At 39.9% G+C, this 15,715-nt stretch overlaps 1 protein-coding gene across 4 annotated transcripts in view; it reads right to left on the bottom strand.

Moving 5' to 3' along the window:
• LOC138192787 (metabotropic glutamate receptor 4-like) overlaps positions 1–15,715 on the bottom strand; it is a 182,267-nt gene that overhangs the window by 36,922 nt on the left and 129,630 nt on the right. For all 4 annotated transcript variants that reach the window (XM_069140453.1, XM_069140452.1, XM_069140451.1 and 1 more), the window contains exon 4: positions 2,773–2,908. In XM_069140453.1, coding sequence (XP_068996554.1) covers positions 2,773–2,908 — 136 coding nt within the window. The remainder of the gene's footprint in view (positions 1–2,772; positions 2,909–15,715) is intronic.

Raw genomic sequence — 15,715 nt, 5'->3', positions numbered from 1 at the left:
AAATTTAGTGAAATGAGCATGTCTTAAGATGCAATTATGTGCACCATGTAGGAAAAATGAGAGAAATTGATTTTCTCACTGCCGGGGGATTACATAACGGAGACATGAGTAGACAGGCTGTGAAGTCTGATGTGAAAATAACACTGGGAAGTAAAGGTGTTGTTTTGGGGTCGTGAATGAGTGTTCTCACTTCCCATCAACGTTGACAGGACAGCTGTACTTCCCAAATTACATTGAGTGGACTGTACTGTGAGTTAAATTGCAATTATGTTGCAGTGGAATCTTAATATTACAATATTATTTTGCTAATAACTTTGGTTAATTCATTTATTTGGTTTCTTGTTTTTGTTGACTTGAGGACCTTCCACTTCCTCTTCCGATGCAGTGTTGATGTACGTGTATTCATTACAGCAGTATTAAAGGACCAGTGTGTAGGATATATGGGGATCTTTTGGCAGAAACGGAATCTAACATTCATAATTAGGTTTTATTTTTATATTCATATTCAGCAACCCAACTGGTAGAAGCCACTAAATCCTACACACTTAAAGTATTGGCTGCCATTCATTCTGACTCACGGGATGTAAAACGTTGGTGTAAACCTGCCGTCAGCCGTATATTTCAGTCAGCATTCTCCTCCCCCGTTCGCGTGTTATTTCAAAAAAATTTCAAAATCCCCATCACCCTGGCATACAACAAAAACCTCCGAGCAGCGAGCTACACTTTGAAAAGGGCAAGTTTTCACAAAAATTTGGATCATACAATAAGGCATCACTGGTTAGTTCTGTTTGTTCTTTTGCAGGTATTTAGCCCTTTTAATGCCACGGCCCGACTCATCATGTGCAAAGGTTCCACCTGAACAAGTCCCTGCGGGTGCAGCCCAACTGTTCTCCAGCACTGACTGAGCATGGTGGAGATCGGTCTGCAAAACGGCCTCCTGTTTTATCTGCCCAAACTCAACCGTTGAAGAAATTCAGGTGATTAGAAGGTCAAAATAAAATGGATCATTTCTGTTATTGTGAACTAACTAATTGAAGGAATCAAATGTTCAAATAATCAAAGTGAAAAACAAATTAAATAAACTTAAGTTAATCTAAATTAAATGATTCATATCAGGAATCTGTGTTTATCTCATTAAATGTTGAGACCATATTGTTTTCTGACATGGCAAACAGAGATTAGGACGAACCTATATCTGGCCTGATTATGAAAGACAAACCCATTAATAGTATTTCCTGTATTCTTCTGACACTGAGATGAGGCAGTGTATTTATATAATTCTATCATATTACAGGGCTCCATTTAAAACAGCTCAGTCTCCTACACTTTCTTTGTAGGCAATTTGGGGTTCTTATTATGCTGCTAGAAGCTCACACTGACTGAGTTCAAGGATAGAGCAGGCATGCAGTGTTGAAATCCCCCTGGCTTTCTGTAATTACTATATATCCACACTATTACCCGTTATCAGGACCGGATTAAGTCAATGAGCACTGGGACTTCTGCCCTGGTCATCATCAAGAGAGCGCCCCAAATCTCTGCCCACTTCCACAAGGAATAAGTTTGGCCTACGAACTGCTTGCCGGGAAACATTTTCCCCTTACAAAGCCACAACAGTGCTGTTGCATGTTGATTCAGCCTGCAACTAATTAATTCATTCTTAATTCAGACAATCCGTCTTAATAATAGATAATGAATTTCAATTGATACATTTGTGTCCCCACAAGGTAGGGAGGGACACGATTTACTGTTGTATAGCAGGGCCAGATTATAATAGATGGGAACAGCAGGGTGCAGTAGATGCCAAATTGCATTACAATGCTATTAGTGGGTTTTAAAGGTCTGGACACAATATAAGAAACACTTTTTAATGTAGGGCTGCTCAATAGATTCCTAATATTAAACGGAGTACAGTCAGCCAAAGTATTTGTGATGTGGAATCACCCTTTTCAGAATGTTATATTATTATATACAGTATATATATATATATTGAATCATAGTTAATAATGAGTTAATGTGGCTGCAGTACTGTAATATGGCACCAGTTGGATGATATTTTGCACCTTTTGGATAATATTTAGTTCACTAATTATCTAAACAATATTAAAATATTGTGTGCGTAGATTTACTATCTAAAGAAATTGACTTGACTTGAAGCCTCTGATCCCACAAAGTAATATGTAACCAAAGCTGTCAAATAAATGGGGTGGAAAAATATTTTCCTTTGAATTTAAGTTTCAATATAATGTAGCATAACATGTAAAACAGAAATCTACAAACTTGCACCTCATTACCTGAGTAAATGTATCGATGTATGTATTTTAATGTACTGTATTTTAATATTTACAACTCGTGTTTTGCGCCTATGGCAACAATAAAATGCAAATATATACTAATACAAGAAATATATTCCATACTTAATACTTGTAGATATTACCATGTGGGCAGTAGAATATATTATATATTATATATTATATATATGCATATATATTATACAGTTTAACGTCATTAAACAGTGAGGATACATATGTGATAGTTTAATGCCAGCTGTGAATAATAACATTGATCAAACACATTTAATGTTTTAGATGTTTGCAGAGTTTGAAACTCTTAAATGGCTTTACTTCATCAAAACTGAGTATACTGTCGCTCAAGGAAAATAATTCTGTCAAATGTTATTGAGAGAGTGTCCAACAGTGTTTGAAAGAAATATCCGGAAAAAAAAAAAAAAAACATTTTGGTAATTGACACCTCTCAGGATTTCACTACGCTCACCTGATGTCATCCTCATTGGCGAAGATGATGACCACTCGAGCGTTCGGGTTCTCACTCAGCCGGCGAATGATCTTGTCAAACTCTCCAACTCTTGGTTCACGAGGGATTTTCACTGACTGCGAAATGCAAAGACCACCTAATTGGAAGACAGAAAATAAACATTTTCAAATTTTAACATTAGCAGTATATATAAATTCTGCAGCTTCAGGTGTGTGTCTCTCTTCTTTTTTTTTTTTTTTTTTTTTTAAAGCTCCTTGATACCCAGAAATATGTTTTGGAGTTTAATTTAGCCTTTCTTGTGTTTTAACCCACATGAATCTTTTTTCAATCCTGTGGACTTTTTTTTTTTTTTTTATGATAGATGCACTATTAAATGTGTACAGGTCTAATATTTCACAGCATGAGGGATGAAAGGTATTAAAAAAAAATCTTTCCTTGGACCACAAGGGGTAACTTGGAGAGCATGGCTACCCATCAATTCAGGTTATGGCCCTGCCGTAGAGAACAGGGGAATTTGGAAGGACATAAATTTTGTAATTGAAAACTGGCTCCATTTGTTCAGAGTAATCTTTCTGATGACACGGGTTGTTTGACTTTTGTTCAACTTGCAAAGTACAGTTCACTAAGGTCGTCTAAAGTCTGACTCCTGCCGGGGATTGATCCGTCTTTTGAAAGAGAGAGAGGGACAGGGAAAAGTAGCAGGAAGTATATGACTTAAATTTCCCGCTTTAATTAGTCAGTTAATTGCTTGTTTGTAAATCTATAGTGTTGTCCAGTGAAATCGATTTGTTTATGTAGTTAGGCACCGGCCAGCACAACACCTACATCTGCAGTAATTCTCCATGGATGAGTTTAAAGGTCGTCCTCACCCTCATAGAGATTCTCTGCTATTGAACAGGAGAATGAAGGCAGCCGGGGACGTCCCCTGGTTACCAAACAAGCGGAGGCTTTTTAATTCCCAATGCTACATTTCAGTATAACTGTTTTGTCACCCTGCCAAAATGCCACAGAGACCAGGTGCATGCTAATGAATTTCCCTTTCGTGACCCGGTACAAAGCAAGCCCAATGAACAATCAATGCAGGGATAATACCCTCTAGTCCGGTTCACGGCAGCCAGGCTCACACCATAAAACAAAGCCCGGCCCCGGCTCAGATGCTAATAGGTTGGGAAAATGGAAATATGAGTAAAGAATAGGGGATGCCATTAAATTTACAATGATGTTGGTCTGCTTCACTCATGGGTACAAAAAGTCACTTTTTATTAAGCCAGTTGAAGGCTTCACTCAGTAGCCTGCACTATTGTTCTGATTGCAGACTCTGGATGAATTTAATGATGTTTCCCTTTTCTTCAAACTCTGCTTTTGTCTCTTCCACCCGGCTTGTTTTTAAGGCAGACTTTGTGTATACGTTTCCTATCATGCATGTCACAAGTAGAACACGACACTTTTTGGCCGATACATACATTCACTTGGCTGGTTAATGGATTAGCAGTTCCTTCACTGGAGGAATAGATGCTTTCTTTTGTGTGTAGTGGCCCGTGTCTTGTTCATGTGTGTTGTTGGGGGATGTTTGTGTCTGCACTCGGGCAAAAACCTTTTTGTTTTTTTATCACAACAGCCACATCGAACCCCTAATTTCCTTGTTTTTCTATTCGTAAAATCTCACTTGAGTTTTACAATGAATACAGCTTTGTCCTTCAGTGGTGTCATGTTTCAAAAGTTTAATGAGCGGGTGCCAGATGCATACACAATGTATACATCAAAAGGCATGCGTTTGCCTTTTCATATCACCGTATCACTCCTTTAATGTGTTTTGGAGGCATTATTTTACCCTCCTGTTTGCATCATATTTTCATATTTTATAAAGTAGATTTCCATAAAGATGTTGATTAAAAATATTACTGGTCTGGAGGTATGTAATTAATTAATGCCAAACTCATAAGTAATGCTATCAGGCAGAGATGGCTGCTCTGGTGTTGCTAAACAAGTGATCATATGATACAGTCTGTGATATTACACTGCTTTTTTTTTTTTTTTTTTTTTTTTGCCTTTTTTTTTTTGCCTTTTTTCCTGCATAGGCATTAAGATGAATGTTGCAAGCACAAATACTGATCTGCAGATGATTACATGGCCCACCTATGTCCATTAAGGACCCATTACGGGAGAGGACATGCAGCTTGTGTCTGTTCCACCATGATTGACATTAAAACAGAATTAACCTGCTGTCATTTTAGTGGACTGAGGAACTAAATGTGTAAGAAACAGTAAACGCATAAAGCAGTTCACAACACTTCTGCAATCTGTGTGCTCCTGATTGTTGAGCCTTTGCCTAAACTGAAACAGAGGTTTATTGTCTACCTCTGTGTCTTTACACTTAGACCACCTGGGAAATTTAGCAGCGGCGTAGAAGCGACTGTGCTCTCAGAGACTCTATCAATCATAAGATTCAATGTTTTTGCCTCACTGGTACTTCAGTCCCCCATTCCCCCAACATCTGCTGGATGGAAGCAAGGCACTCATCCCTTACTTTTCCTCTCACTGCACGGCAGCAGGCTGCAGCATTGCTTAACTTCCACAGAGAATAGCCGGAGGACCAGGGGGATAGAAAGCCAGCTTCTGGGAGTTGAAGCACACTGAACAGGGGGGGAGGGGGAGATGAGGGGGGGGGGGGGGGGGTGAGGGGGAGAGGGAGGGATGGGGGAGGGGGCACTGCCTCCACGAGGCCACTGCCATCACTCTGTCAGTTGTAGGATAGGCACAGCAATTTGTTTTATTGCCACAACCATCCATATAATTGTCCATCCTTCCCTCTCTCTCTCTCTCTCTCTCTCTCTCTCTCTCTCTCAAGCATTGCATGGTTAAAGACATGGTGCCTTGACTGCACAATAAACTCTGTCCCGATACCTGAACCAGGTTCACTATGTTGCATAGAAAAAAAAGTAATGTGTACGTTTAGTTTTTTCACAGCAGTTTTTTTTTTTTTTTTTACAGAGGGCAATTATAAAGTTTCAAGACTTCTCCTGTCGAGCACGAATGGAGCGCATCGCCGTGACGTGCACCGTGCAGGAGAAGGCTATAACCCTCGTGGGTAAGTACTCCCGAGTTACATCACTTGATCAACATCAACACCCGAGTCGTGACCACTGGTCCGTGCACGTTTGCCGTGGATTTAAAACATGAGCAGGGAGCACTCATTAGATTTTGGGTCGAATTGTTGCCGAACAGAAAGAACTCGCAGGAAGCCACAGCTGCCGAGTCGGAGCTGCGGGGAGCGACGATTGTCGTTTTTGCAGGTGAGGAGCTCGAGGTTCGTCAATGCGCCGTGAGCGAGCACGTCGTCATGTTGGAGAACCAAAGTGCCACTGTGACACCGTTGAGATGAGCACCAGTGGTCACAAAAACCAGGGTAACAGGTGTTGATGTTGATGAAGTGATAGAACTTCGAGTACTTGCTCATCAAGGTTTATTGCCTCCTCCTGCTCCGTGCACATCACGCTGCTGCCTTCTAAATATTTGACTGCTCATCTTCCTATAGTTCCTGCTCACCGCTTACTTTATACCAATATGATCTAATGAAACAAATCTCATGACATGAATCAGATTTTCAATAACACACTTTGCTTGATTCCATTATGCCGTCGAACAGGATGTAATTAAGATCCACTTGAAGACTTCTCCCCTACTTGTCTACAAACCACTTTCCGTCTCTTTCCTCAAACTCAACCAGACCACCTCAGAAAAATCACCTTTTACTTAATTTATGTCTCTTGATACAAACAAGGTCTTCTGTTAAATAATTGAAATGATCCAAAAGTGATGTCTGCAGATTAAAAATCAATGGTCTGTGTAAAAGCAGATTGAACAACAGGGTTATCAACACAAAACATCAATTAATCCTCAATTGCAGCTAGTGTGGTCATTTTCCTGATAACCTATTGCAGTTTGCCAAAAACCCCAGTAATTATCTGCTCATAAAATCAAACAAATGCTGCGTCAAGTGCTGCAGCGAGAGCAGAGAACTTCACGAGCAGAGTATTTCTCTCCGAACACTCATCCTATACAACTCTTGTTTTTTTCAGCCGCATCTAAAAACCACCTCTAAAAATATCCGTTGCTCAGGAGACTGCAGGCCTCCTCTCTTGTGTCTTCCATTGTCAGCCTCAGTCTCTGCTCTCCTAATAGCTCGCACCACTAACATTCCCTCTCATTCGACACCCGCGGGAGAGAGGGCGCTGCCATAAACATTAAATATTCCCCGAAGCTGTTGCTGATTGCGGCTCGTGTGCCCGGTGAACAGCGGTACAGAAGCGCGCAAAACACACCCGGGTGGGCGGTGTGGTGAAGGTGCGTGTCTATAAATAGCCTGATGTTTGGGATACCTTTATAGAGGAAATACTTACACAAACAGCTGGAGGACATTAAAAGCAACATAATGGCAATGTTGCTGCAACGGCGCTGATAGTCGATCAGTTTTACATTTGATGGAGGCTCGAAAAATTGTCACTTTCTTGGATGCCGAAAGAAATCACCAACATCAACAGGAGCTAATTCTGTTGCCTGGCAGCAGATGATTTGTGAGGCTGCAGAAACAATTGTTTAATAATTACAAGGCCAGTTGTTGCACAGAGCTTTTGAATTTCCATCTGCTTTGAACAGCTGTGTTGTTCCATCAATCCGTTGGTAATTCTCTCTATACTGTGGTGCTGCTGACCGGCGTAGCAAAGCTCACTGTGATCTCAATGCTTCACATTTTACGAGCACTGTCAGACGACATCAAAGTAATGTCTCATTTAAATGTCACTAACCAAAACAAGGTGATGTGGATGGCACTAAATAGGGAGATGAAAAATATCCCCTTCTGATTGAGTAAATTATACACCAAATGATGGATGCAAATTAGTTGATCGTTAGCCTGCGATAAACTGGGACCTGTCCAATGTTTTGCTAGCTTTCATCCAAAACAAGCTGGGAAACTGGTATACCCTCCCAGGAGGGAGAGGAAATGAATGGATGGATGGATGGGATTGATTTTAAGTAAGAAAAAAAAAATAATAATAGCTTGCAGGTAGTATCCATTATACCTTGTTGCTCAATGTTATCGGGATGAACTGCAGGATGTGTGCTGTGCTTTCATATTGGTACATTATCTATTTTTACAGATGTGTTGTTCCTCGCTTATCGGAAGACAGAGAATGAGTGTGAGGGAGTGAAAAACAGTGGACTGAAATCATTTGGGAAACTGGCCCTGAATTAAAAGTGCCCAGGTTCAGTGCCTTGTTCCAGCAACCGTCCTGCTAAAGTGTCTTGGAGCAAGACACTAAATCTCCTCCTAGTGTCCCCGAGGCGCTGCTCTGTCGCTGGAGCTGCACCCTCACCTCACTGTGCAGGACTGAAGGAATAAAAGGGAATGAATTTCTCCTCAGGGGATCAACCACAGTATAATATCCCCATAATAATTATCATAGACTGCTGAGCCACAAAGATGCGTCCAAGTACCATATTCCCTCCATTTCTGCCACATTAAGAGCAGAGCTCAGGTGAATTAAAGACAATAACTGGCCAGCAACATGTGGGGAACGTCACAAATTAAAATGTTGGATGAAACGTGCTCGGTAGATATTGCACATTATTTGAGCCACATGAATGGCTTTCATATTAGAGGGGAGAAGACGAATGGCCTCTATTCCACCTATATATCAATGCAATTCGTCTTTATTATGGCAACCATGTTTGTCTTTTCTCACATCCATAACCTTTATCTACCCTGTCCGGTCAAAGGAGTCTTCCCACAGTGTCTGTGTAGTTTCTTTTGAAATTCATTTCAAACACAACGACGTGTCCGAGTTTATTTTCTGCACAGCCTGGACAACTTATCAGAAACCTGCTGAGTCTACAGGTTAATATTGGAGAGGAGCTTTGGGCTGGATCATGTGATGAGCCCTGGATGCTGCATTGTGTACTGCTGGGAAAATGAGACTGAAGTGTGTTTAGTGTGAAGCCGGAGAGAGTCAAGTTCCCCCTCTCAGATATCACTGAGCAGCACACAAACACACGCTCTGTCTGGCTTTGGTCTCTTAGTGTAAACAAACTCGCATACCGGGGAGCAGAGAAGATACCGAGAGACCAGAGAAACAGACAGACCTGCGTCACGTAATGAAATGAAATGAAATATGACACCATCGAAATAAATGGGATCATATTGAAAATGGTTGCATTGTTGAGAATTGGTTTTCTGAGTCTATTCTGCTGAATTGGTCTTCATTATACTGAAAATTGCATTCGGCCAATTAATTTAATAGCAAACAAGACAAAAAAAATATAGACTCGCAACACTCGTGGGGCTGAAAAATGATTTGAATAATCTTCACTCAAAATAAATCTTACAAACATTCTAAAATACTCCTTGAATCAGTTTCTGAAATGATCCCCTGAAAGAACGTTGTACAGTTAAAACGGTAAATATCTGATGTTTGACCCTTCATATTTTTTTTTTTATTCTGTTTTAATTTAGATTTAATTTGAATTTGCCAACTTTCTCCAAAGATTTGAACTCTATAGGCCCACCGGTGTTTTCTGTTGGAGTTCATGTCACGAGTCGAGTTGGCATTGTTCCATCTCACATTTTAAAACGGTTCAATCACAAGTTTCCAGTATTACTTGGATAGTAGAGCTATAATGCTTAGTTGTTTATTTGCCAACTATTCTAATAATAAATCATCTTTTACATTATAAAATGCCAACGTTTTCTGATGCTAGCTTTTTAAATGTATATATTTTCTGGTTCCTTTCGTGCTCCATGATAATAAACTGAATATCTTTGGGTTTAGGATTTCAGTCGGGACAAAACAAAACATTTTAGGCTTCACATTCAGCAATTGCGGACACTTTTTACCTTTTTATTTTTAAAGCCAAACTGAAATAAAACATGATGGAGTGGATGTATAATACATAATTATGTAACAGAAGCCATTTTAATAAGACAATCTCTTTGATACGATTTTGGTGATTAATTCTGACCAGACTAAATGTGACAGTCACTCGTGATGTTGATTTCAGTTGATTTTGCTCAAGCACATGAGGCTACTATGCTTTTATCGATTTTTTTTTTTAATTTTCTTACTCAATAACCACAGTTCCTCTGCAACCTGGCTTTGTTATCTGATGGAAAGAAAGCGGTGGTGCTGAATATTTTGGTATCAAAGGAGCAGAAGATGAAACAAAATGATGGGAAGCAATTTTCCAGATTGCTGTGTAGTCTTTTATAATGAGTTTCAAACACTCTCATGGGGAGATGCTCTAATGTTGATGAGAAAGACGTCTGCATGGTGTGTGAAATTAGATTGGATTGAAGAAGCTTGTGATGCATCCTCCTATAGGTTTTCTGTAAAAGGATTATAGCATCTCTATAGAAATACAAATATGATATATTTATAAGTATATATAATGTAGCATTCATCAAAACCCTTTATGTATTTATAAGTATATATAATGTAGCATTCATCAAAACCCTTTATTCACATACTATATCACATATGTGGTCCAATCATTTTATTCAAACGGCTTAGATCATATTTTTTCTTTTTCTTTTTACCAAAACTTTGGTTGATCTTCAATTTTCGAATCTGCTGAGAAAGACTGTGAGATATGATCAAAAAGCTGAGACTGCTAAAAGGACATTGTGTAGAGGCAGTTTATTTTTTTTCCCAAGGTCAAGAATAAACTTTCAATCTCAAGTTTTAAAACAGGAAGGACTGCAGTCCTGAAAGTGTTTAGAAAGATCCGTCCATGCTGAGGAAGACTGGGTGATGCAAATGAAAGCTAAAAGTATCATGTGATGAGACTATTTCTTACCTATCTTTCAATCTTATTCCGGTTACACTATCGTGTTGCAAATACTTGAAGTTCACATTTTTTTAAATCAGAAAATACAATGCAATGGTGATAAATAGAGGTGCAGTTGACTGGTTTGGTCCTCTGCCCTGTAGGTGGAAGAAGTGGAGCTGTGATCTGATGTTACCAAGCCATTAAGCGGTTAAAGGACAGAGCTTGATTGTGACCGTGATTAGCCGTGCTAACAGCTGAAGTAATGGATGCCGCTGTCCACCCAACACTTTGGTCCAGGCTGAAATATTACCTTCAAATTTTAAAAATACAATATTGTGTTAATTATCAATTCTAATTACTGCAGTTATTTCCTGACATTTTATCTATTCGTAGAAATTACTGCATGAATTCAATATGCGTAATTCCTCATATGGCCAAATACACACAGCATAAAGATGTCTTGTTCTTTATGGGGTCATCTGAATGTCAAGAGATTCATTGAGATGAAAAAACGTGTCAGAGTCAACAAATTGCCCTTTTTTAGTCCATAAAAACGTTTTGGAGCTGCGGACGCTCTCCATTAAACTCTCCATTAACTATTGCAGCGCTTCATGCTTATTATATTAGCAGACTAACAGCCCAAACTAAGATGATACATATGACTTGCTGGCCATCAGTGTGTTGGCTGTGTCACCGCCCGTATGTCAGTATGCTGACATCAGCATTTAGCTCAAGGCACAGCTGTGGCCTCCACTGTTTTTGATGTAAATATGTTTTGAAAAAAATCATTGCACCCGGAGCTGAATTTCTTTTATTACATTAAACCTAAAGAAAGGGAGCGACTACAGGTGCTCTGGACCTGCTGCTAAATTGTCTCTTATGAACTGCACGGGTCTAATCTTTGGTCTATGGACCAAAAAGAAATGATCCACACAAGCTCGTATTGATGACTCCGCTAACAACCTGTGAAAGTATATACGAGACCCCAACTGGGTGGAACTGTAGTTACGCTCTGGCCTCAAAGTTGATGGATCAACTCCAAGTATTTGTTGGCATGGCTATTTTCTTAAGCCAAATGGCAACCAGTCCTGGTATTACATTTGTCAGCAACTCTGCTCTGATACGAGGTCGTGTAAGTCCCGGAGGGAAATGGACCCACTCTCTTATTTATCTCCACAGTGCAGGGGAGGCTCATGAGGGCAAGAGGGCAGCGGTGACAGAACATGCTATTTTGTACATATTATTCATCCCACGCTGTTGTAAACATGCAGTGCCCCTACTGCAATGTATTTTACTGATAACACCTGATTACTGTGCTGGAGGTTCCCCTCCAGAACTGACACCTGCTTGTGAACCTCCAATATGTCTGATATAATGTACTTTAATTTCATACCGTGTTTTGCACAGATGATTGACAACATTTTGACAGTAGTCTTTAACCAAAATAGATTCCTTTGAATATTGTTCAATACAAAACCCACAAAATTTAGCCTAATGTAGGCTGTTAGGAATTTTGATCTATTCAGAACTTTAATATATTCAGAGGAGCTCTTGTGTTTATCACAGCGTGTTTGAGAATAAACCTTGAAACACTGTTGCTGCTACAACAAAGATGAGCACTGTGTATGGACGACCATGACACATTCAAAACTATTATTTCAACTCCGGGGTGTAAGGACAAATTATTTTTTTCTGTCGGCAGGAGCTTGGGATATCCAGCACTGCCTTATTTTTCAGCACTTTTGAAGTTCTTAACTGTAATAAAAGCGACGTTTTTCAGGCGTGTGTCAGTTTGACCTGAGGATACACACTTCATATCCACTGTCAGACATTTTGATCATGTTTTTATAGTCTTTAGGAGAGAAAAGTGTTGTCTTTTCCTTGTTCATCACCAGCCATTGAGCTGGTTTTCTGGACAGTATGTTTTCTATTCAGTACCCAGATAAAAAAAAAAAAAAAAAAAAAAAAAAAACGAAGTTAAATGACTGCAGGTTCTAGGGCACGTTCGATTTCAGAATGACTCAATGACATTTTCTTTCCAAGTGCAAATGATTTATAAATCAAAGGCAGACCTCGAAGCGCTGTGAAATGAGCTTATCTACACTGTGGTAAAACGGCTCACCTGACAACCGTGGGATTTTTCCTCTGAAGCCAAGGAGAATCCACATAGCAGGGCTCGTGCTGTGAAAATATCTACTGCTTCCTCTCGTGATGCAAAGCAAACATTAGTGGTGCCGACCAATCAGGCGTGGGCATGCGTGAACAGCTGCAGTTGGCCTTCAGGGGCACATTCTCACTTTGTGCTGTGGAAAATTTCCTGGACTTGGATTTGATGTTTGACTCTCTATCAGGTAATATTTTACTTTCAGTAGCTTGCACGACAGCATGTTCGTGAAATCACGGCTGACTTTATGACTTTAAATCTCTTGGCATGGCGTAGTAGTTTTTTTTTTTTATCAGGTGGGATATATTTGTCTGCGCTGGCATTCGTCAGTGAAACCTGCTGATGCTTCCAGCAGCAGGTTTTGTGTGGTCACAGACGAAGAGCTGCAGCGGTGGCGTTTTTGTTTTGTGAATATGCTCACAACTACACCCACTAATGTTCATATGGGGGTCCGTGACTTTGCTCATGTAAATAAGTAAAATGGTTTTGCAACTTAAAAAAAGAATAATCCAAAATCTAAGGCTCATATTAACTGTGCATCTTTATTCCATTCTGTCAATTCAATTACAGGAGTAGAGCCACCACAGTTACATTCGTCACTTAGAACACAATACATTAATCAGCAGCAACTTATAATTGATTGTTTTTGTAATTTTTGGAGCAAAACACCAGTATGTATTTTATTTTTTTTCCAGTTTCTGTCATGTATGATAGCAGATGAAATGCCCGTGGGGTTCGGACCATTGGTTGCATAAAGCAGGAAACCTATTTACATCACGTTGGGCGATGGGAAATTATGACAGGTATGTCTTGTTTTCTGACACTTGTAGAGAAAATGATCAGATAAAGAGTTTATAATGAAAATCTTAAGTAGCTCCTGTCCTTAAGAACTGCTTACTGTGTATCCACTATACCGTGTAAGAATTGCTACCAAGTGACAGGGTTTTACATTTGCAGTTAAGAGTTTTCCCCCGGTAAACATATACAAGTGTGACACACTAATCCTGATGATGTTGTTCAAAAGCACAAATATACAGTAGGTTTGAAGGTATGTTAGAAATATTGACTAAAAACCAATGCAACTCTCCTTGTGTTGTCCAAGAACACTCGTGCAAAACAATATCACTAAAAGATTGCTGCTGGGTTTGAACACTGGCCCACTACAAATGACATCTTTTTTTTTCATGCACTTGTTTCAATATAACAGAAAATACTGCCTCTCCTTGCTTCTGTCTAAAATGTGCTGCACCATCAGACTGCACCAAGGTTCACCAGTTTCCCCTAAGCTGTAGCAGGATCCAACTACCTGAAGGTTCATCCATTTTGTAATAAAGTGTCTTCACCTTCAATATTGCCTCTGCAGGCCCCAAGACAGGCAGGGACCAGACCTGTCGCGCCGGCTGTTCAGCGTCTTCAACATGCAGTAATGAACAATCCTCACATGAATACTCCCCTTTTGTTGAATTGCTATCGTGCCAAAATAGTTGTTTACATGCTTCTGCCCTCAGTGAGCACCACGTTAAATATTTCTCGGGAACGACTGATATTCTTTCATCAACTCGCATAATTGCAAGAAGTAATTAGCACCAAATGTCGCCTTTGAAAATTTTGCAGACAAGTTAACCTTCTTCGCAGCTTTCAGTGGAAGCGTCAGCCTGTTTTTAGTCCAAAGAAAGTATTAGATGGGATAACAGAGAAACTTTAAGCTGTTAAAGTAAACCCGCAGATTTGAGTTTTGTGACGCAGGTGAAAGTTTAAGATGTTTTGTCATGAAGTGTTGGCAAGTCTCCTGTGACATGACGGAGATAAAGCACATTATGCAAATAGAAGATCTGTGACAAAGTCTCGACAATCATTCCCTCTGCGCACCTGCAGCTAAAACCCCTCATTGATTTTCAAACTGTCTAAGGAACCGAGTTCCAGGTGGTTGAAAGTAACATAAAGCAGCCTTTGGAAATGTAGCTGGCAGTCTCAGAGACATGAAACCATTTGTGAAATGCTGCAAACTGGTAATCAAGCGAGGTCATGAACAGTGCAGAGACGTGCTAAATGCCCAGAGGAGCAAAACAATGCAGCTGAAGTGGAGTTCCAAAAACAGGAGGAAATCACCTACATGTGACTGTGTGAGTTCAGTAAATTACTTCTTCGTTTCTATGTTTGTTCAAGTCAGAAGTTTAATAGTTCAATATGTGTTAGTATTGTAAAAAAAGTTAATATTTAGTTTGAGATTTGTTTTTTTGGAGAATAATATTCCAGCCTCTTGTGTTTTATACTCACATGTAACTGTTGAACATGTGGACTACAGTGTTTGTAGCTGCATAGGAAACCCTTAAGTAGTGTAAATAATGTCATCAGGTGGACAGTGTTTGGGTAATGAGTGGAAGGATGCAGATAGATGCACAATCCAAAAGTAAATCCCCTTTGAAGCCCAACAAAGCATTCATTAGTACTCAATGAGGCCTGATGCAGGAGGAGCAGCTGTCTAAGCCCTGACAGGGATTTCCTGTGTTTGACATGTGGTGCCAGAGGGACATGAACTCCTTTCTTCCACCCTTCATTCCTTCCTACCTGTCATCTGTCCTTTATGCCTTTCTTTCTTTCCGTCACACAAAGTATAATTAGAACTATAGACGGACACCCGGAGAGCGCAGACTTCCGCCGAGGTCGATATTCAACGCAATTGTAACAACTGTATATGTCGAGATGCATTTCCAAATACTGAGATTGATGTCATGATCTGCTTGAGCCTGGCTGAAGCCTCACATCTCTGCTGTACCGGTTCTCCGCTCAAAAACCGAACTGTCCCCGAATGCCCCACGGCAGCTGCCTGCTGTATTAAGTTTGAGCAGGTACATGTGAATCCTGGAGGATAACCGGTACCTCTGAATGTGGATTGTGAAATGGAGCTGTTGTATTTCTAGAAATGCCTTTGTTTTATTCTTTATTTATCTTTAC

The sequence above is a fragment of the Embiotoca jacksoni genome, unplaced genomic scaffold, assembly GCF_022577435.1.
Source record: "Embiotoca jacksoni isolate LCO1_2020_lvr unplaced genomic scaffold, fEmbJac1.0.p SCAF_9, whole genome shotgun sequence".
In the NCBI taxonomy this organism is placed as follows: Eukaryota; Metazoa; Chordata; class Actinopteri; family Embiotocidae; genus Embiotoca; species Embiotoca jacksoni.
This window is presented reverse-complemented; position numbering and strand designations above follow the sequence as displayed.